At 33.4% G+C, this 23643-nt stretch overlaps 1 protein-coding gene across 1 annotated transcript in view; it reads left to right on the top strand.

The window, feature by feature from the left end:
• The window catches only part of LOC114330654 (histone-lysine N-methyltransferase ash1), a 337142-nt gene that overhangs the window by 2094 nt on the left and 311405 nt on the right, over positions 1 to 23643 (top strand). Inside the window, exon 2 of the mRNA XM_050650513.1 lies at positions 8256 to 8460. Within this exon, the coding sequence (XP_050506470.1) occupies positions 8266 to 8460 (195 nt within the window). The 5' untranslated portion in view covers positions 8256 to 8265. The remainder of the gene's footprint in view (positions 1 to 8255; positions 8461 to 23643) is intronic.

Here is a 23643-nt window from a genome sequence, read left to right as displayed (position 1 = left end):
CCTTTTAAATCAATTATTTATCAAATACACTATATATCAATATTATTTAATCAACAATTCAAAATATTCCCAATTCATGTCAAATAATTATTTAAAATTGTCACTGATTGTCAGTGTCTGACTGACAATATTCTATTCGACTGAGTGCGTTGTATGACAAAGATAGATTTGGAAAATTACCATGGACATTGTGTTTGTTTTTTTCAAATCCTGAAAAAACCAATAAATATTTTTGAAAAATCGCATAATGAAAGACTAAATTATTACCGAGGGCCGAAAGTCCCCTAGAATAAATAAAAAGTTTATTTTGAATGAGATATTTGAAATGAAAAAAATAACACTAAATTTTCTCTTAGTTTTTCACCCCTGTAACTTATTAAAATAAACATTATAGAAGTTCTCAGGGACTTTCGGCCCTCGCTAATAACGCAATCTTTCATTCTGCGTTTAAATTTTTTTAAAATACTTATTAGTTTTCTCAGGATTTGAAAAAAATGAATCCCCATTTGAATAGCATTGCAGCCGAAAAAACGTACCGATCCTCTTAATTAAAATACGTCAATAAAACTTTTTTAGTAATCATCTGTCAATATGGTTAACTTCTGTCTATCAGTTGGCCAAACGTGTACATATCGATACATTTTTGGCAAAGTAACGTAAGTGACATTTTTGGCGAAAATCATGTTTTCCATTAAACTAACGCTATTATTGTTTAGAAGGTACTGCCAAAGTGTAGTAAGCCTAGAATTACTTTAAACATAATATATGTATAGGCTTACTACACTTTGGCAGTACCTTCTGAACAATAGTAGCGTTAGTTTAATGGAAAAACATGATTTTTAAAAATGTCATGTTACTTTGCCAAAAATGTATCGATATTACTCTGACTTTTCAATCATAGTGTATGAAATTACAGATTAGTATATTTTTACGAATGTATATTTATTTGCAGATAATGTCTGGAAAATGATCTGGATACCTAATGATCTGAATTCATTAAGTTTACTTTCATTTTAATTACTTATTGCAGCTGACATAAACGACATTTTTTAAATTCCTGTTACTATTTACGTCCACTGGCAACTTTAACATGGAGAAATTCATAATACTATATTTGCTTACTCATTATTTTTGTATTATTAATCTATATCAAATAATTAATTACGGCAGTAATAGTAACATGTATCACCAATAAATATATATTATCAGAAAAAGAATAACAACACAAAAATTTTTTGACACATTCTTACATAGCGAAAAATCGTTCAGTGAGGTAGTAGTCAGTCACATCCGTTTATTTTCAGTATTTAACTTAGTTTAGATTTTGTTTTGACTAGAAATTTTTGATTTGATTCATATGCATATCATCGATGACGCATGGGTATTCTTTCATTTTTCCGACTGTAGCTGTTGAGACAACACAAGTGGTCACAAGCACACAACCACACCAACCAGTTTATAATATGTATTTCAAAAGAATTGCCTTTAATTTCAAATTCTTTTTTTTTTTGAATATTTTTTATCTTCTGGTACAAAACAATTTAAAATTCAGTCTCAAGTAAATCCCAGTTAGCCAAGATTTAAAAGTTGATTTCCAGTACACTCAATGTGTTTTTGTTTAAGCCTTTAACTACTTAAAGATTTACAGTATATGAATAAGCAATGGTTTGGTTGTAAAATCTATTCATTCCTTGTGTGACCATGGTGGGAATACACGAAACAATGCCAGAGTCTGTAGCGGCGAAATATGCCAATTTGTACGAATAATGATTGAATAATAATTTTTTTCAATAGATATTTCGCTTACCTTATTATTGCTGTTTTGATTTTTATTATTTATATTTTCATACTGACTTTCTTTCTGTCCCCAATCTGGTGGTATATTCCTATCGTCATCTACTTCCATTTTATGTTACACACACACACAAAATTAATAGTTCAATAGACCCAGCTAATGATAAAATCTGGTACTAATAATTCACAGTGCATAATTGCTTTCAATGCACACTTAATTAATGTTAACACTGACAACTAAACTACAGTAGAGCATCTATAATCCGAACCCTGATAATCCAAACATTTGCTAATTCGAACGCAAAAAAAATTCAAAAATTAAAAAATATGGTCGCAGAACGAATTTTTGGATTTAACCCTGGAAGCTCACACTTGGGTGTGAGATACCCATCGCGATACTTAACTGCATGTAGCTTGCGCAGCTGCATTTCAATGGTAATGCTGCTTTATGTAAATTCAGTCTCTAGTCTGCCAAGGACGGGTGTGTAGTTGTGGTCTCATTTGAGCAATATTTCCAATCACGAGAATTTATTGAATACAGGCTAGGGTATGTAGCACCCATGTGTGAGGTTTGCGATCAAGTGTGCGTTCAAGTTAATGACCTAACAACACAACATCCCACAATTTTAGTAAAGAAAACTAGGTGTTATTTCTGCAAAGGCAAAGATAGAAAAGCAAAGCGTGCATGCTCGGCTTGCTATAAAGCATAATGCATGGAGCATAGAGCCACACTGTCTTATGAATGTAGTTACTAAAATGAGTGAAACTGAAATACCTGACTAAGAATGAATATGAGTTCTATAATCAAAAGGTGTTATATTTTAGTTAGAAAGACCATTTTGTTGTTAAATTAAATTAAAATATTTTGAATTATGTTTCCGGTTTTTTAGAAAATGTTTTTTAATTATTTTTAGGTATTTTTAATATTTTGTTCTTTTGTGTTACTACAATTATTAATAGAAAGAAAATAAAATTATTGATTTAATTATTCGTATGTATTCAATAGTAGTGATGTAACGAATATTCGTATTCGCATTCGCGAATATTCGCATGTTTTTGTATATTCGCATTCGCATCCGCATTCACGAAATTTGTGCGAATATTTTGCGAATATGAAAACCAGAAAAAAAAATAATTTTAAGATATTAGGTTAATAAAATCAAAATCTATTCACTTCCCATCTTTTTTTATTAAGAAAAGGTAACTTAACCTCAAACATGCAGCCTCAAATGGAAATATGCAGGACACAACAGCAGACAAAGAGATGGAAGATGGAATGAAGCGATAACTCACTGCAGACCTTGGGACTACAAAAGAGGAAGAGGGAGCCCACAGACGAGATGGTCGGATATCCTAAAAAGATAAGCAGGGACCAGATCGAGAGCATTAGCACTGAACTGAGAAGAGTGGAAAAATAAGGGGGAAGCTTACGTTCAACTTTGGACAAATGAAGGGCAATAGATAGATAGAACTTAACCTTGTATAATCACATTATCAGCCTTCACTTTTTTTTATTATTTGGTACTATGTAATAAAGCTTAAGATTCAGATTGATTTACACTAAATATCAATTAACTTTTCATTATAAATTTAGGAAACATTACAAAAATAGAAACAAATTTAAAAAAAACTGAATATTCGCATTCGTGAATGTTGGTAGCAGATATTCGTATTCGCGAATGTTCAAAAATGACATTCGTTACATCACTATTCAATAGTGATTAGAGAGTCTCTGGAAATCATAAAATATTTACTTTTTTTTATTTCTTCACAAAAAATCATTGGGTATCTTACACCCATGTGTGCGGTTTATGTAAAAAAAATAGGTGTGATCTTCCAGGGTTAATATGACAATATGGGCAAAATATGACCACGGATTTTTGTTTTGTTTATGCAGAAATACATACAATATATTTGTTTATTATGCTGGTGTTTTATTCCTGTAACTAAAATGTATGTACAGACATATCGCCTGGTGAGAACAATAGTGACGAAACTTCAAAATGAACATTTAGAGATAATCTTATTTGAAGTTTTGATGAAACTGCAAACTACTAAACAGTATAACTGACTAATAGGTAATCATTTTGCAGAATTTTTCTAATAATATGCTTCTCGTCATTTAAATCAATTAGTAGAAGTAATTTTATTTAAAGAAAAGATGGACGTTGTTATTATTTTTGATTTTTTTTCTGCGTTACGCCATTATTGCATTATAGAGGATGTTTAATTTGATGTTTCGCCACTATACTTTACTACTACTATACTACAACAGTTTAGTTTATGTTTTAAATAATTAAAAAATTTACTTTTAAAAATAAATTGAACTCATCAAATAAAATATTTTACACACCAAACCGTTATTCGCAAAATAAAACTAAAGTACAATAGAAAAATAACAAAATAAGATCTTAAGTAATAATTATTAACATTATGTCTGTTAACAAGAAAACGATAAACATGATAAAAGATAAAAAGTAAGCAAAATAACTATGAATAGTAAAATTAAATTCATTATTTCACTCACTTATGTTTCGTATTTCAAACTACTAAAGAAATGATTGTGGGTAGAAGGATTTGATTTATTTTGTAAGACTTCTTTTTAGAAATGAATATTGATTCTCGATAGTGTGGAATTAAACAATACTGATCCAAAGTGGATAGTAGCTTTCTTGATTTGCTATTTCTAAGTACCTAAGAACGATTGAAACTGAGTTTCTCTATAAGAAGTTTTATAAAAAAAACACAAAAGCAAAAACGACCACACAGACCAAAGTGCTCATTCGCCACTATTGCACATTGCACTACTATCTTTAATAAGATATCTAATATTTCAAATACATGCACGCACGGCATAATTACAGATTCGCCAGTGTTGATATAAAGTTTGGTGTGCTTTCGTCATTATTGCATCAAAATATTTGACAAATTCACAATACCATAAAGACTTGTAGGCGCCCTCTAGTAATAATGAAATTAAATAATTGTTAGCCAATATTGCACATAAAAGAGGGCATATTTAGATGTCGGTTGATGGACTTAACTCAAAAACGTTGATTTTCGTGTTTCGCCACTATTGTTCTCACTAGGCGATATGTACTATGTTTATGAGCTTTGTATGTATTTTGAACATATGTTCGATAAAATCCGAACAATTTGATAATCCGAACTACCCCTGTACCAATTAGTTCGGATTATCGACGCTCTACTGTATAATGAAAAAGTGAAGAAAAACCCTTAAAATTGATATTTTCTTCAGAGAACTTCCTAATATCTGTTTTTTAATTTGACGTTTTTTGACACTCAAACTTATTGTTTGCGTAACAAATCTTATCAAAAATGGTAAATAAATATTACATATTAACATCAAATGTGTCATATGTTTAACGTCAAATTGTGGTCGCCAAAAATGTCAGGCGAGTACAGTATGTGTCACTTCAGTCATGCACGTAGCGAATATTGAGCATTATTGTACAATAGTAATGTTAGAGTTCATTCGCTCAGCTTGGGGATATTTCATCAAATTCAATATCGGAAGAGATGTGGGGTCTTTGTATATTTTTACTAAAGCACCTAAACAAATAAAATTGAAGAAAAGGAAATATTATAAGATGACAGCTACTACAGCTAAACCAGAAATATTAGGTTTGTTCCAACACAACTAAAAACCACCATGTAATGATCATGCTCCTGCTCAGTAAACAAAATACGTTCCAACAAACAGATGATAGTTCATTGCATTATCCTTCCCATTGTTCCAACAAAAAAATTGCGATCATCTACTGACGGTTTCTTGATAATCATTTCAGTAATTGGATAAATGTAAATACTGGTTGGGCTGACATGCGCACTAGGATTAGTTTTCAAATTTTTCAGATTGTACAAATTATGAGCATGTGCATGTGTAAAAACAGTACAAGCAGTTTTGTGACAATTTTTGGACCGTACAAAAATTGTGTTTGAACAAACTTATGGAATAAATAGGACAAAGAAAACAACTCATAAATAATTTGCCAAAAATGATGCCACTTTTTCTTATGGATGTCTTTTCTTAGAAAGTCAAAGAAAACTCTTAAAACCAAAAATAAACAACATGCAATAACCAAAATACAACGTATCTTTGGGTAAAAGCTGATGTAAGTCCAAATTAATCACAAATTGAGTTCTTAACACTACGAAATTCCTAATACTCGTATTTGTCTGGGAAAACAAAGTCAGAATTGTAACTCTTCTCTATTTCACTAGATGATGTGTAAATCGTTGTTGAATTTCTGTTTTTACCTGCTCTATTGGTACAACAAATGATAAAATTATGAAATTTTTGGAAAAACAATGACATATTTGCTAATTTTTGGAGAAACAATGACATATTTACTAATTTTCTCCCCTCTCAGGTGGCTTTAAGAGGGGATGTTTAAGAAAAATCCTGAAAAAATCCTTTATATACACTAAGCAGCAAAATTAACACACCACCTTAAAAATGGGACATTGTTGATGTCTCGAATTTCCTAAACCTCTTGTCCGATTTGAGTGATGTTTTTAATATGTTGTGGCTTTATTCTTTAATATTTATCCCTGTGGCTTTAATCCCTGTAATAATATTGTTGCTAGACAGATAAGTTGTCATTGTATAGGTACCGGGTGTACCAATCATACTGTGCTTATTTCTAAAAGTTCAGGACACCCTGTGGAAAATTCTAGCATTTATAAAATGTTGAAATTAAAACTCAATTGTAGCCTTAGGCATTCTTAACATTTTGTTTTTTGATTAATTTGCTTGTTGTATTATAAAAGAGATATGTCCTTTTATATTACAAATGAGGTTTGCTATTTGGTCTTAAACAATATTATTTGAAATCTCGAGAGCTACTGTTTCTACCTCTTGTAAGGTTCTAGGAGGTGGCAAAGCTGTCATAGTCTTCTGCCAATTATGTCCCATAAATGTTCGATTGGGTTAAGATCACGACTGTGCTGTGGCCAATTCAAAAATCCGAAGATTTGCCTGTTGTAAATTTTCAGTTACAGTTCGTACAACGTGAGGTCTTGCAGTATCGTGCATTAGCAAAAATTGTTATCAATATAAGGAGCTGATAGCATGGTAGCCAAGTCCTTTGCTATGTAAGGTCACTGCTTGAACACATTCATCGCGGGTCAAGTTCCTGGTAGAGCTTTCCATTTCCCCCAAACAACAAAAAAAAATTATGGACTTAAGTAATAAATCTACTAATTTTTGCAACAAACCAGACACTGTTTGACTGCTAACAATTTGACATTTATCAAATTGTTAATTTATCATAGCCTACTGTAGGCTTGTTTATTAAACTAAGCAGAAAATAAGGATTTATTGACGAAAAACATATCTAGTTGTTAAAGTGCCTAACTTTTTTATTTTCCAATATAAGCAAATGAATCAAACAACAAAATGTTAGGAAAACCTTAGGCTATAGTTGGGTTTTAATTTCAGTATTTTATAAATTCCACAGGGTATTGCGAACCTTGAGAAAAAAACAGTCTGATTGGTACACCCGGTTATACAATGACGATTTACCTGTCTAGCAACAATATTGTACAGCGATATTGTTAAATAATAAGGCTAGAACACATTAAAAAAATCACTTAAATCGGACAACAGGTTTAGGAAATATGAGACATCAAAAATGTCCCATTTTTAAGGTGGTGTGTTAATTTTCCTGCTTAGTATATTATAGTAAACAGTAAGTAATAACTAAAACCGTGGATAAAATGTCTACTTTTTCTTGTAATTTGCAAGTCATTTTTGGCCTTAACTAACTTTCAAAACTTTAAATGCGTTTTCTCAACAATTAACAAATTTGCACTTATGTCAGTGTGTCCCCAAAGGTGCTACATATCTAGCCAAATAACAGGAAACAATCACACTTACAATCACAATTATCATTGTGTCTAAGAGAAAAGAAAATTGTTAGAGAAATCAAAAATACAATGTTATTACATGCAAGCCATATTTATTATTAGCCAAAATATAGATTTAATTACTTAGACATATTTTTCTCTCTTATTACTATCTACTCTACATACACATTTGGTGTTGTGTATAAAAAAGAATGAGAATTAAATGAACAATACAGAATAAAAAATACAGGGATATACCCCAATAAAAAAACTATTGCACTGTACTAGGTGCATATAATATTGAATAAAAATATAAATGATAACATGTGCCTTTCCCCTGCACGGGTCAACATCATTGAAACATTGAGTATTGTAATTTAACCCATTGGCGGACACAACTGCATATGCAGACACTTGCAAAGGGAAATTACTGTCTGCATATGAAGATGTGTCCACAAATGTGTTAATATCTATTGTTGTTAATAGGACATACTATTTTTTATTATTGAAGAAGATAAGATGAACTAGAATTTGAAAAATTATTATATTTTTATTGTTTTGTTTATTCTGATTGGTATTCTTGGTTTTAGGATATACACAATGGCTGCAAACGATGGGACCAGTACAGAATTGTTTCCTGGGTGGTCATCGGTTGTCCACCAACCTGCTGAAGAGCCTGAAGAAAGAGATTTGCCAAGTACAGTGGATATCGCAGCATTAAATGTTGAGCCTAGCAGTACCCAACCAAATAATGAGAATAGTGATTCAGACAGTGACTCTGAAGCAGATTCTAGTGTAAGTCATTAAACACTTGAACTACAACAATTTTATTATAATTTATGTTAAACTAATAATTTTCTATGGTCTACAGTATTTTTACAATCAACTCAATTATTCAGATATATACTGAATTATTTATGGTAGGCGAGCAAAGTATGCTAAATTTGAGTCACTCGAGTGTTATGGGGACCTATTGGGTTGTGATTATTAGGTCCTAAATCCAAAAAAAGTTAAGTAAAATTTTCCATTTTAGTGGGGACTTTCCATTTTTTTAATTTAATTTTTCATTTCCAACAATCGTTTATTCCAATAGTTATAGCGCCATCTATCCATAATTCGAAAAAATGTCTGGATTAAAAGTTGCTTATTTTTACGTAAAGAATCCAAATGTGCAATAAAAATTTGGGGGTCCCATTTAAGATTTTAAAGTAACCCCCCGTCCCACCTCTGTTACCAGGTTACCTAGGTTACCATCACAGTTATCTTAATTTTCTTCACTGTCACCCTGAATAGCATCCTTGTATCAATACCATACCAATTTAACAAGTTCTTCCACCATGAAATCTTTTGTAGCAACCTATATTTGGGACATTTCATTGCATGTCTGAAGTACTAAGAGATGTTATTGCAGTGTGGATATACAATTAATTTTGTGTACAGTCGGAAAAATGAAAGAATACCCATGAACGACCACATCAATCACATATTATTCAGGTTATTAATAATCTATCTCTCTCGTTTGTTATTTATGGAGGAAAAACAGGAAATACAAAATATGTGATTGATGTGATCGTTCATGGGTATTCTTTCATTTTTCCGACTGTATCTAAAATCAAAGTAACATGAAAACAATTTCAAGATTCTGGCACACTGATGTAGCATATTGGCAACCACCTTTTCTCTTTTGAAGTTGTTGGTTTAAATTATGACATCACTAGATCAGCATTTTGCTTTAATAAGAGATTACCTACTTGAAGATGTAAAAACATGACTGGAGTAACACAAGGTGACTCACTAGCAACTTCATTATAAGAGAACTTTGCAATTTTATGAAAGTAATCATCCAAAATAAAACAAAGTATCTAATATACTTCTTATATTAAATACTCATGAATACATTTTCAGTAGATTATTGATTTTCAAAGTTACCAAAAGACCAAAAGAAATTTTTCATTGTCATATAGTCTAACAACTTACTGAACCAACACTAACAAACCGTTGACTTATTTTAATCTTAATATTCATCACTAAAAGAAGGATCGGAACAAAAAAATTCATTGAACTAATAAATTATAATCAGCATTTTCGGATGATTAATTTCAAAAATGTCTTACATAAAGAAAATTTGAGCTAAACAATAGGGAACTTGCACATTTTTTTTTATTAGATAATAATGTTCAATTTTGTTTAAAAATGAGATTTCCAAAATTTCACGCTTCAAAAACTCGTAATAACTTAGAAATACAGCAGAACTTAGAAGCAGAATTATTCAGATGTTTCAAACTTAATTGTAATAAATCAATGTATAATATAAAAGTATATATTTAGGTTAGCAAAATAATTATATGTATTTAGTTTATATGACATGTAGGTACAAAATATTTTATTAACGTTTAGACCTCCAAATCGGATGTCATTGTCAAAATACAAAAATTAGTCAGATTAAATAAATTATTAGAAAAAATTTTTTACTAAGCAACAACATTTTCGTTTAATTTAATAATATTTTGTATTTTGACAACGACATCCGGTTTAGAAGTCGAAACGTTAATAAAATCAATTTTTTAGTTAAATTGTGGCTTAGTTCTCATTTAGAATAGTTGATTACAAAAATGCCACAAGGATAATAGCTTCAGAACAAGTTAATTATTATTGTGAAAGCTTTAGGTCTTCCTTATATTTTAATCTTTTACGGTAATACTATTTCATTTATAACTAAAAAAAATATATATTAATTTATAGTCTCTTATCTTTTTCGTACTGTTTTAAAATGTTCTTAAACTCATTAAAAGAACTAAATAATTGTCCACACTCCGTAGTTAATTTAAAAACAAACACTAAACAAATAAAAAATAAGAAATCACTGACACTAACTTTTTTATTTGCGTACACGTTAGCGTATACCTAGACACAACCTTATATTTAGGTATATTATTCTTCTCCTTCTTTAGTTTATTGGCCTCCACCTACTTGGGTATTTGGCAAGCTCATCGTCGTGGAATAAGTCAAAAATATTTATATTCTAATGACATTTATCGTATATCATTGTAATAATATATACCAGTTTGTTAAAATTGTAGTTTTATACTGTTTTTGAAGGAAAGGAACGAAGGTTTACTATTGAAAATAAAACCATTTTGTAAAAGTACAAATTTTCTATGAATAGGTCTAACGATCAAAAACACTTGTTACGTCACATAAATGTATTTTCTACTGACGTTTATAACGTCTAATTTAAAATTCTGTTTACTTTATTTGAAAAATGTACATGTAAAACCAAGTGACGTCACGACGCATTTTGGACCACCTGTTTTAATTTGAATTTTTAATCGTCTTTAGGGGCCAAACGAAAGACAAACAAAACTTTTTTATCTTTGATACATGTTTTAAATTATGTTCTGTTGTGATTTATAACATTTTTTTCGAATTTAAAAATTTATGCAAGTTCCCTATTCCATGCATTTTCAGTTATCAAGAATTTACTCAACAAAACTTTCACTTCAAGTTTCATTTTCCACAATATTTTTTCTTAAGCATACTTTGAACGGAAAAAAATCACACAGAAGAAAAACGAAACGTGGACAAAAAAATGCAATCAACTTAACGCCTATATAGGGGGGACAAGAAACACAGAGAGCTGGAAATTCCTTAAAACGTTGAGAACAGATACCAAAAGGGATATAATAAAACCGATTACTCTGGAAAAGTGGGATGGCTATTTCAAGCAGTTACTAGTAGAAAATAGAGCAGATTTTATTAAAAACGAAGATCACGAAAGTTTCAATGTAATTGTCAGTGGCTCACCGATTCGGTTAAGACTGGAAGAAGTACGAAATGCATGCAAATCCCTAAAAAATAGAAAAGCGTCAGGGCCTGGCGACATAGCACCAGAACTGCTCAAATACGGTAGCAACACCCTGTATGAATACCTAAGAGATCTATTTAATAGATGTATGAATGGCGAAGTCATACCAAAAGAATGGCAATTGTCTGTAATTTCTACAATACACAAGAAAGGCAGCAAAAATATATGCGATAATTACCGGGGAATATCTGTCACAAGCACCATCAGCAGAGTTTACGGAAAAATTATCAAAAATAAAATAGAAGAAGAATACAAGGACTTAGAGGCCGAAGAGCAAGCCGGTTTCCGCGCTGGCAGATCCACCACTGACCACCTATATTGTGTAACACAGTTAATAGACAAACAAATAGCCTACAATCAAGAACTGCATTTAGTGTACATAGACTTAAAAAAAGCATACGATACTGTACCACAAAGTAAACTTTGGGAAGCCCTCGAAAAAACTAACATCAGTCTGAACCTCATTAAAGCTGTAAAAAATCTATACCAACATAATATAGCAAAAGTTAAGTAGGCAAGGAAATCTCGTCAGGATTTGAAGTGAATAAGGGTCTTAAACAGGGCTGCTGTCTATCGCCGACACTATTTAAAATATATTTAGAGCAAGTTTTGAAATCCTGGAAAAGGAAATGTAAGAATATGGGTATACCGCTAAATGATGATAACATGCTATACACTCTATGTTTTGCGGATGATCAGATTCTTATGGCCCAGGATTATCACGATATTGAATATATGACCCGAAAAATCATAGAAGAGTACCGGAACTGGGGTTTAGAAGTGAATACCAAGAAAACGGAATATATGTGCGTTGGAGGTATACAGCAGGATCTAGCGTTGGAAAATGAAATAACTATTAATCACTGTCAGGAATATAAATACTTGGGTCTTAAAATTACACAAGATGGAACATTGGACAAGAATATCCAAGAAAGGTGCACACAAGGAAGGAAAGCTATCGCATTATTGAACAAAATCCTATGGGACCAAAGTATCTCCAAAGAAAATAAACGTAACATCTATAACAGCATTGTTAAGAGCATTATAACATACAACAGCGAAGTTTGGCCACTTAAAGAAAAATCCGAAAATATGCTCAGAACAACTGAAATGGACTTCTGGAGAAGATCTGCTGGTATATCAAGAATACAAAAAATCAGAAATACAAGAATATTGGAGATAATGGATGTAAAGCATACAATCATGGACGATATAAAAACAAAGCAACTAAGATGGTTTGGTCACGTACAACGTATGGAAGAAGACAGATTACCCAAGCAAGTGCTACGATGGGCACCAAAAGGACGGCGGAAAAGAGGAAGACCTAGGAAAAGCTGGATAGAAGGAATCCATGGGGAAATCAGAGAAAGAGGCTTGAACGAAGACATGTGCTATGATCGAGAGCAATGGCGATTGGGAATCGGAAGACGTCGTAGAACGTTATGAACCGATTATATATATATATATATATATATATATATATATATATATACTTTGAACAAAAAATTATGTAGGAGAACTATACAAACTATAATATAAATTTAGTAGTAGTTTTTCAATAATAATTGATCACTATGCTGGAAAAATGTTGTAAATGCCAAATCAGATTTTGTCGCCACATTGAACAAAACACGTTATAATTGACCATTTTGAAAAAAGGAATCTTTATGAGCGTAATATGATAGACTATAGCAGGGGTCACCAATTATACTTCCTGAGGGTCCGTTTCGAAAACCTATGACACTTCCGGGGTCCGAAGTTAACACTACCTGTCTGGTTGTTACAATTCAGAAGGTAAACAAATCAGAAGGGTGCAGTGCGAAATTTTTAGGCAGAAATTGTCTTTAACAGTTTTTAGCATTTTTTTGGGTCATCTTAAACAAAAAAAGATTTTCTGTCATTTTTCTCAAAACTTGATAGATTTTAAGTTTTAAGCGATTTATAAACTGAAAAATGCGAAAATAAGCATTTTGGAAGCTTGAAAATTCATGTATCATTATTTTTGGGTTGTCAAGTGCCTAAATTGAAGTTTAAGCATTCAATTTCAAGATTCTGATGAGTTATCGGGGTTTAAAGAAACGTTTTTATTGGCATATTTAATTAGCACATTGGCAATAATTAATTGAATAAATAAATAAATCATTAAGAAAAAAATATGTTAATAATAAATTATAAAATTTTATCTAACAATAAAATACTGAAAACGTTTGTTTTCTATACTTCCACAAAATTTATTATAACTAAGTGACTACAGCTGTTTCGGCGGAGTGCCTTTCTCAAGTGATATAGTTTACAATGTGTTTGCCTTTTTAAGTCTTCAACTGAAGAGGTTGAGGAGTGGGGAGCTGTTTGTCTCGAGTTGGTCATTCAGAATTATATCTGTATTTTTCAGTTTATTAATTTCCATAGATTCTAAAAAAGATAGCTTAAGGCCTTTATTTTGAATATGTAGAATTTGAAACTCTTCATTGAAAGAATGATTATGATCTAGAAGGTGAAGGTGAAAATTTTAATAAATGTGAAGTATTTGTTGGGCATTTTTTGCATAAGTACGTATAATATGTATAATAAGTGCGACAGAGACGCACCATAAATTGCGATGTGCGGCGACTTAGAAGTCGAGTGGACTCGCATAATTAACAATTAAAAAACAATTGAAGTAAGTCGCGATTACTCGTTAGAATCTTGAAATTGAATTTATAAACTTCAATTTAGGCACTTGGCAACCTGAAAACTAATAATTCTAACGTGGTATGTAACGTGGTAAGAGTATAAGTCATAAAAAAGATTTTTTGGGATTCTTCTATATTTTTAATTATATAATTAATAAGGTATTACCAAAGTAGAAAGTAAAATAGTTAATTACTAATTTATTAATCATATTTCGTCATCATTTTGATATTTAGTTGTAATAGTTGTTATTTCATCAGTGGTAAAAAAAGACTGAAAAGTCCTAATAAAAAATTTTCATTTTTGACTTATACTCTTAATACATAGCACTCTAGAATTTACATATGAGTTTTCAAACCTCGAAAACCCTCATCTCTTGAAAAAATAACAAGAGACCTTTTTTTTAATACAATTTTCGGGGCTAAAAGGCAATTTTGAATTTGTATAAAAATATCGTTTTGCCCGGCATCCCGGGCCCCTTCTGATATGTTTAAAAGGACATTTTTGAACAGGAATCCACAAAAAAAACCGAATCAGAGAATTTGTCATTCTTTACAAAATTATCAGTGAGAAAAATGAAATTTTTTATTATGTACAACCTGTCTGAAGTTTGGAGTGAATTTGGTGCAACTGATTCTCATTGGGGAGTTGATATATTCATCTGTTAGCTGAGATCTGTACCGATTTTTAGTAAAGTTCATTCTTGGTAAAGCGGCTTCGCACACATAAGTTGAGTCAAACATAATATACAATTTCATGGAAAAACACTTAAAATTGCCAAACGCTATATTCTGAATTTAATGACGGTCCGTACAAAAGTAACTTAAGGTCCGCATGCAGACCGCGGTCCGCTAATTGGTGACCCCTGGACTATAGGATGCATAAAGTCTCGTAAAGACCAACACTCTCAGTGGAAAACCCACATACGAAACTATTGGCGGTTATAACGTTGGTCCAGCATAGCATTCAATTGTCAAGTTCTAGTAAGATTGCTATGTCATATTTCAATAACCCCATCTAGTGATTGTTTGCCAAAGCTGTGACGATAATATAATTTTATTGTCTATAATACCGTCTTGGACGATATAAAAGTCGGATCGAAAAGCCTAATTGATTATTATTCTTGGAGCGTTGATCGAAGAATAATAAACAACAACGAGCTATAAGAGGTGAGTTAATGTAGGTAGTATTTCCCGACCATTTTCCGCTGTCGTTTTGGCGAGCTGAGCGAATCTGACAGTTTTCCTCTTACCTATCCTTATACGAGAGGTGATCGTATATCCCTAATATGTCTTTTCATCTGGCGAGCTGAGCGAGATTCCCTTTTCTCCCTTTCCTTATACATTCGAATCTTATTAATAAAAGCAATTCCTATTTCGCGCGATCGCCAAAATCAATCATTCATGTACAAAATATCGTCACATCGGCCGAACAGAAAGCTCGATGCGTAGATTATAAATATATTTTATTAACGAAATTAACGAGTAATCTTTTGTATGTTTTGATTCCGAATAAAAATGTCTTAAAAAAACGAACTCTTTTCTTCGACTGATTTAGGTACCTGGAGCAACAACACAACGACCTTTGTTACAAAGCTTAAAAAGATTCAAAAAGCTTCAAAAGTATCCTCTTTTGGTTTATTGCTTATTTATGTGTATACACATAGATTCAAAAGTATTACTTCACCCAGCTCCTTGCACAAAAGTTTGGTATAATGTCAATTATATACCAAATTTATTGATAATATTTAGCAAATATTAATTAAATTTGACATATTAGCATCTTACGGCAAAATAAAATATTAGAGCACAATAATAGTCTAAGAGCTGGGAGCGGATTTTGTGCGTGATAAGTAATATGGAAAAACTATACGGTGATATGTTGAATTAGTTGTGTACATGACTTTCACCAACGGCCGGAAACCAGAGTTGGGGCGGAGGGTAGTTATAAGGGGTCAAAGTCGCGGATTTTATTATTTTTTTATGACGCTCATGATGAGATAGTGCACCAAAATTTGGGAATAAGTAGTTTATGACGTACCTAAGTAAAATCTCTAGGGGCTCAACGCTGCGTGGCCGACAAAGGGTTGGGGGTAGGGGTGAATATAAAAAATATAAGGGGTTTTTTGCGACGTTCGTGATTGAGATAGTGCACCAAAATTTGGGTATAAGTAGACCATGACATAAATAATTAAAATCCCCAGAGCCGGAAACCAGAGTGGGGAAGGAAGGTAGTTATAAGGGGTCAAAGTCGCCGTTTTTTATTATTTTTTTTGTGACGCTCATGATCGAGATAGCGCGCCAAAATTTGGGAATAAGTAGGTCATGATGCAACTAAGTAAAATCTCCAGGAGTGGAACGCTGCGTGGCCGACAAAGGGGTGGGGCAGGGATGAATATAAAAAAATATAAGGGGTTTTTTGCAACGTTCGTGATTGAGAAAGTGCACCAAAATTTGGAAATAAGTAGACCATGACATAAGTAAGTAATATTCCCAGAGGCGGAAACCAGAGTGGCGGACGAGGGTAGTTATAAGGGGTAAAATTCGCGGTTTTTATTATTTTTTTTGTGGCGCTCATGATGGAGATAGTGCACCAAAATTTGGGAGTAAGTAGGTTATGACGTAACTAAGCAAAATCTTCAGGGGCGGAACGCTGCTTGGGGTACAAAGGTGTGGTAGGCAGGGGTGAGTATAAAAATATATGGGGGTTTTTTTGCCGTTCGTGATCGAGATAGTGCACCAAAATTTGGAAATAAGTAGATCATAACATTACTAAGTAAAATCTCCAGGGGCGGAACGCTGCGTGGGGAACAAATGTTGTGCCAAGTCACAAAAAAAATAATACACACTGCGACTTTGACCCCTTAAGACTACCCTCATCCCCAACTCTGGTTTCCGGCTCTGGGAATTTTACTTAGCTAAGTCATGGTTTACTTATTCCCAAATTTTGGTGCACTATCACAATCTAGCACGTCGCAAAAAACCCCTTATACTTTTTATATTCACACCTACCCCCACCACTTTATCGGCCACGCAGCGTTCCACTCCTGGAGATTGTATTTAGTTACCTCATGACCTACTTATTCCCAAATTTTGGTGCACTATCTCGATCATGAGCGTCACAAAAAAAAATAATAAAAACGGCGATTTTGACCCCTTATAACCACCCTCATGCCCAATTCTGGTTTCCGGCTCTGAGGATTTTACTTAGTCATGTCATGGTCTACTTATTTGGAAATTTTGGTACACTCTCTCAATCACGAACGTCGCAAAAAAACCCTTATATTTTTTGTATTCATCCCTGCCCCACCCCTTTGTCGGCCACGCAGCGTGCCACGAATGGAGATTTTACTTAGTTACGTCATGACCTACTTATTCCCAAATTTTGGTGTACTCTCTCGATCATGAGCGTCACAAAAAAAAATAACAAAAACGGCGATTTTGACCCCTTATAACTACCCTCACACCCGACTCTGGTTTCCGGCTCTGGGGATTTTACTTAGTAATGTCATGATCTACTTATTCCCATATTTTGGTCCACTATCTCAATCACGAACGTCGCAAAAAACCCTTTATATTTTTTATATTCACCCCTACCCCCATCCCTTTGTCGGCCACGTAGCGTTCCGCTCCTAGAGATTTTACTTAGTTACGTCATGACCTACTTACTCCCAAATTTTGGTGCACTATCTCGATCATGAGCGTCATAAAAAAATTATAAAATCCGCGACTTTGACCCCTTATAACTACCCTCGGCCCCAGCTCTGGTTTCCGGTAGTTGGTGAAAGTCATGTACACAAATAATTCAACATATCCCCGTATAGTTTTTCCATATTACTTATCACGCACAAAATCCGCTTCTATCTCTCCGACTATAAGTCAAAGAATATTTTGCAGTTTGTAACTAAAACAAAATAATTAATAAAAACATGTCTAATCACATAATATATTTCCATCTCAGACATCGATAGAAACTTGGATATCACACGATCTCTCAATCCACGAGGAAAATACAATTCCTGTAGCTGGCTGTATACCATAAATCACAAAAAATACAAGATCCTTTGTAAGATCTCTCAGTTTTTATCAGTTCTTGTGGACATATTCTACCATTCCTCGCTAGTAGCAATGACAAGTTCAGGAAACATTTTGTGATGAGTTTTTTTCAAAGTCATCATCTCACTATTTTTGATATACATTATTAGATAGTTTAGGACACACCTGAAACTTCTAATATTAACAGCAAAAGATTTAAAAATTAGGTAGAATTATTTTAGTATCAGAAAAATATTTGCTGAATACTGGACTGTGGAAAATATTGTTTCTTATTTTATTTTACTAATTTTTGAAGGACACCGCACACATCTTATGGAAAGTATAATGTCACTCAACTGAAATAAAATATACACGAACAGATTCGTCTCGAAATTACGATCATCTCATATCATTGCGACAACATTGAATTTTGCTTAATAGCGGCGTAAATTTCTATAAATAAATTTGGGTAATTACGTAAGTTAGACAGAGAAAATATATTTTCTAATTGGGTACTCCATAAATATTCTGCAAGTATTCTTCTTATAGATAATTTGTTAATTATAGAGAATTTGTCATTCTTTACAAAATTATCAGTGAGAAAAATGAAATTTTTTATTATGTACAACCTGTCTGAAGTTTGGAGTGAATTTGGTGCAACTGATTCTCATTGGGGAGTTGATATATTCATCTGTTAGCTGAGATCTGTACCGATTTTTAGTAAAGTTCATTCTTGGTAAAGCGGCTTCGCACACATAAGTTGAGTCAAACATAATATACAATTTCATGGAAAAACACTTAAAATTGCCAAACGCTATATTCTGAATTTAATGACGGTCCGTACAAAAGTAACTTAAGGTCCGCATGCAGACCGCGGTCCGCTAATTGGTGACCCCTGGACTATAGGATGCATAAAGTCTCGTAAAGACCAACACTCTCAGTGGAAAACCCACATACGAAACTATTGGCGGTTATAACGTTGGTCCAGCATAGCATTCAATTGTCAAGTTCTAGTAAGATTGCTATGTCATATTTCAATAACCCCATCTAGTGATTGTTTGCCAAAGCTGTGACGATAATATAATTTTATTGTCTATAATACCGTCTTGGACGATATAAAAGTCGGATCGAAAAGCCTAATTGATTATTATTCTTGGAGCGTTGATCGAAGAATAATAAACAACAACGAGCTATAAGAGGTGAGTTAATGTAGGTAGTATTTCCCGACCATTTTCCGCTGTCGTTTTGGCGAGCTGAGCGAATCTGACAGTTTTCCTCTTACCTATCCTTATACGAGAGGTGATCGTATATCCCTAATATGTCTTTTCATCTGGCGAGCTGAGCGAGATTCCCTTTTCTCCCTTTCCTTATACATTCGAATCTTATTAATAAAAGCAATTCCTATTTCGCGCGATCGCCAAAATCAATCATTCATGTACAAAATATCGTCACATCGGCCGAACAGAAAGCTCGATGCGTAGATTATAAATATATTTTATTAACGAAATTAACGAGTAATCTTTTGTATGTTTTGATTCCGAATAAAAATGTCTTAAAAAAACGAACTCTTTTCTTCGACTGATTTAGGTACCTGGAGCAACAACACAACGACCTTTGTTACAAAGCTTAAAAAGATTCAAAAAGCTTCAAAAGTATCCTCTTTTGGTTTATTGCTTATTTATGTGTATACACATAGATTCAAAAGTATTACTTCACCCAGCTCCTTGCACAAAAGTTTGGTATAATGTCAATTATATACCAAATTTATTGATAATATTTAGCAAATATTAATTAAATTTGACATATTAGCATCTTACGGCAAAATAAAATATTAGAGCACAATAATAGTCTAAGAGCTGGGAGCGGATTTTGTGCGTGATAAGTAATATGGAAAAACTATACGGTGATATGTTGAATTAGTTGTGTACATGACTTTCACCAACGGCCGGAAACCAGAGTTGGGGCGGAGGGTAGTTATAAGGGGTCAAAGTCGCGGATTTTATTATTTTTTTATGACGCTCATGATGAGATAGTGCACCAAAATTTGGGAATAAGTAGTTTATGACGTACCTAAGTAAAATCTCTAGGGGCTCAACGCTGCGTGGCCGACAAAGGGTTGGGGGTAGGGGTGAATATAAAAAATATAAGGGGTTTTTTGCGACGTTCGTGATTGAGATAGTGCACCAAAATTTGGGTATAAGTAGACCATGACATAAATAATTAAAATCCCCAGAGCCGGAAACCAGAGTGGGGAAGGAAGGTAGTTATAAGGGGTCAAAGTCGCCGTTTTTTATTATTTTTTTTGTGACGCTCATGATCGAGATAGCGCGCCAAAATTTGGGAATAAGTAGGTCATGATGCAACTAAGTAAAATCTCCAGGAGTGGAACGCTGCGTGGCCGACAAAGGGGTGGGGCAGGGATGAATATAAAAAAATATAAGGGGTTTTTTGCAACGTTCGTGATTGAGAAAGTGCACCAAAATTTGGAAATAAGTAGACCATGACATAAGTAAGTAATATTCCCAGAGGCGGAAACCAGAGTGGCGGACGAGGGTAGTTATAAGGGGTAAAATTCGCGGTTTTTATTATTTTTTTTGTGGCGCTCATGATGGAGATAGTGCACCAAAATTTGGGAGTAAGTAGGTTATGACGTAACTAAGCAAAATCTTCAGGGGCGGAACGCTGCTTGGGGTACAAAGGTGTGGTAGGCAGGGGTGAGTATAAAAATATATGGGGGTTTTTTTGCCGTTCGTGATCGAGATAGTGCACCAAAATTTGGAAATAAGTAGATCATAACATTACTAAGTAAAATCTCCAGGGGCGGAACGCTGCGTGGGGAACAAATGTTGTGCCAAGTCACAAAAAAAATAATACACACTGCGACTTTGACCCCTTAAGACTACCCTCATCCCCAACTCTGGTTTCCGGCTCTGGGAATTTTACTTAGCTAAGTCATGGTTTACTTATTCCCAAATTTTGGTGCACTATCACAATCTAGCACGTCGCAAAAAACCCCTTATACTTTTTATATTCACACCTACCCCCACCACTTTATCGGCCACGCAGCGTTCCACTCCTGGAGATTGTATTTAGTTACCTCATGACCTACTTATTCCCAAATTTTGGTGCACTATCTCGATCATGAGCGTCACAAAAAAAAATAATAAAAACGGCGATTTTGACCCCTTATAACCACCCTCATGCCCAATTCTGGTTTCCGGCTCTGAGGATTTTACTTAGTCATGTCATGGTCTACTTATTTGGAAATTTTGGTACACTCTCTCAATCACGAACGTCGCAAAAAAACCCTTATATTTTTTGTATTCATCCCTGCCCCACCCCTTTGTCGGCCACGCAGCGTGCCACGAATGGAGATTTTACTTAGTTACGTCATGACCTACTTATTCCCAAATTTTGGTGTACTCTCTCGATCATGAGCGTCACAAAAAAAAATAACAAAAACGGCGATTTTGACCCCTTATAACTACCCTCACACCCGACTCTGGTTTCCGGCTCTGGGGATTTTACTTAGTAATGTCATGATCTACTTATTCCCATATTTTGGTCCACTATCTCAATCACGAACGTCGCAAAAAACCCTTTATATTTTTTATATTCACCCCTACCCCCATCCCTTTGTCGGCCACGTAGCGTTCCGCTCCTAGAGATTTTACTTAGTTACGTCATGACCTACTTACTCCCAAATTTTGGTGCACTATCTCGATCATGAGCGTCATAAAAAAATTATAAAATCCGCGACTTTGACCCCTTAAAACTACCCTCGGCCCCAGCTCTGGTTTCCGTTAGTTGGTGAAAGTCATGTACACAAATAATTCAACATATCCCCGTATAGTTTTTCCATATTACTTATCACGCACAAAATCCGCTTCTATCTCTCCGACTATAAGTCAAAGAATATTTTGCAGTTTGTAACTAAAACAAAATAATTAATAAAAACATGTCTAATCACATAATATATTTCCATCTCAGACATCGATAGAAACTTGGATATCACACGATCTCTCAATCCACGAGGAAAATACAATTCCTGTAGCTGGCTGTATACCATAAATCACAAAAAATACAAGATCCTTTGTAAGATCTCTCAGTTTTTATCAGTTCTTGTGGACATATTCTACCATTCCTCGCTAGTAGCAATGACAAGTTCAGGAAACATTTTGTGATGAGTTTTTTTCAAAGTCATCATCTCACTATTTTTGATATACATTATTAGATAGTTTAGGACACACCTGAAACTTCTAATATTAACAGCAAAAGATTTAAAAATTAGGTAGAATTATTTTAGTATCAGAAAAATATTTGCTGAATACTGGACTGTGGAAAATATTGTTTCTTATTTTATTTTACTAATTTTTGAAGGACACCGCACACATCTTATGGAAAGTATAATGTCACTCAACTGAAATAAAATATACACGAACAGATTCGTCTCGAAATTACGATCATCTCATATCATTGCGACAACATTGAATTTTGCTTAATAGCGGCGTAAATTTCTATAAATAAATTTGGGTAATTACGTAAGTTAGACAGAGAAAATATATTTTCTAATTGGGTACTCCATAAATATTCTGCAAGTATTCTTCTTATAGATAATAAATGACAACGGATCAGGCTCTAGTCGGCTTAGCTCACGCTGGGTTTAACCCGTTTTAAATAGCACCTAGCCTAATAGTATTTTATGACATTTTTATGGACTTCAAAAATGTGATTTCGATAAACTTTAATTACAATTTGCGCCGTTATTAATCAAAATTCCAGAGTTGGCGCAATGATATGAAATGATCGTAAATTCGAGACAAATCTATTCATGTAAATTTTATTTCATTTTAGTGGCATTATATTTTCCATAAGATTTGTGCAGTGTTCTTTAAATAATTTCTGGCTGACCACTAGCGCAAGCTGACAATAGGAATACTCACTCTTAGTAGATTATTAAAATTCAGAAGGAGCTGATAGTAAATAATGTGGAGACTATCAATATTGGTTCTGTTGTTCATTGATTGGGTTTCCTGTAAGATCTTTATTGATTTCCAGTCCACAATACATTGGTTCTTCTACTTTGTTTACATATTTATCCATATCTGTTTCATGTATTTATAAGTTGTATCTTACATAGAGTTGAGTCCGCGAATCTTTACCCGTGCGTCATCATTTAAAGCATACGAAATAAGTCGGAAATTTACTAAACGCAACGGCAAGTGGATATTATTCCGATCACGGGTTATAGTATAAAATTTGACGTTATCAAACAAATAGATAAGTCGGAAATTTAAATTTACTAAACGCAACAGCAAGTGACAGTAAGTGACTTGCTGTTGCGTTTAGTAAATTTCAATTTCCGACTTATCATCGACTTATTTCGTATGCTTTAAATGGTGACGCACG

The sequence above is a fragment of the Diabrotica virgifera genome, chromosome 5, assembly GCF_917563875.1.
Source record: "Diabrotica virgifera virgifera chromosome 5, PGI_DIABVI_V3a".
Taxonomy (NCBI): domain Eukaryota; kingdom Metazoa; phylum Arthropoda; class Insecta; order Coleoptera; family Chrysomelidae; genus Diabrotica; species Diabrotica virgifera.
Note: the sequence above shows the minus strand (reverse complement) of the source record. Positions and strands in the feature narration are given on the sequence as shown.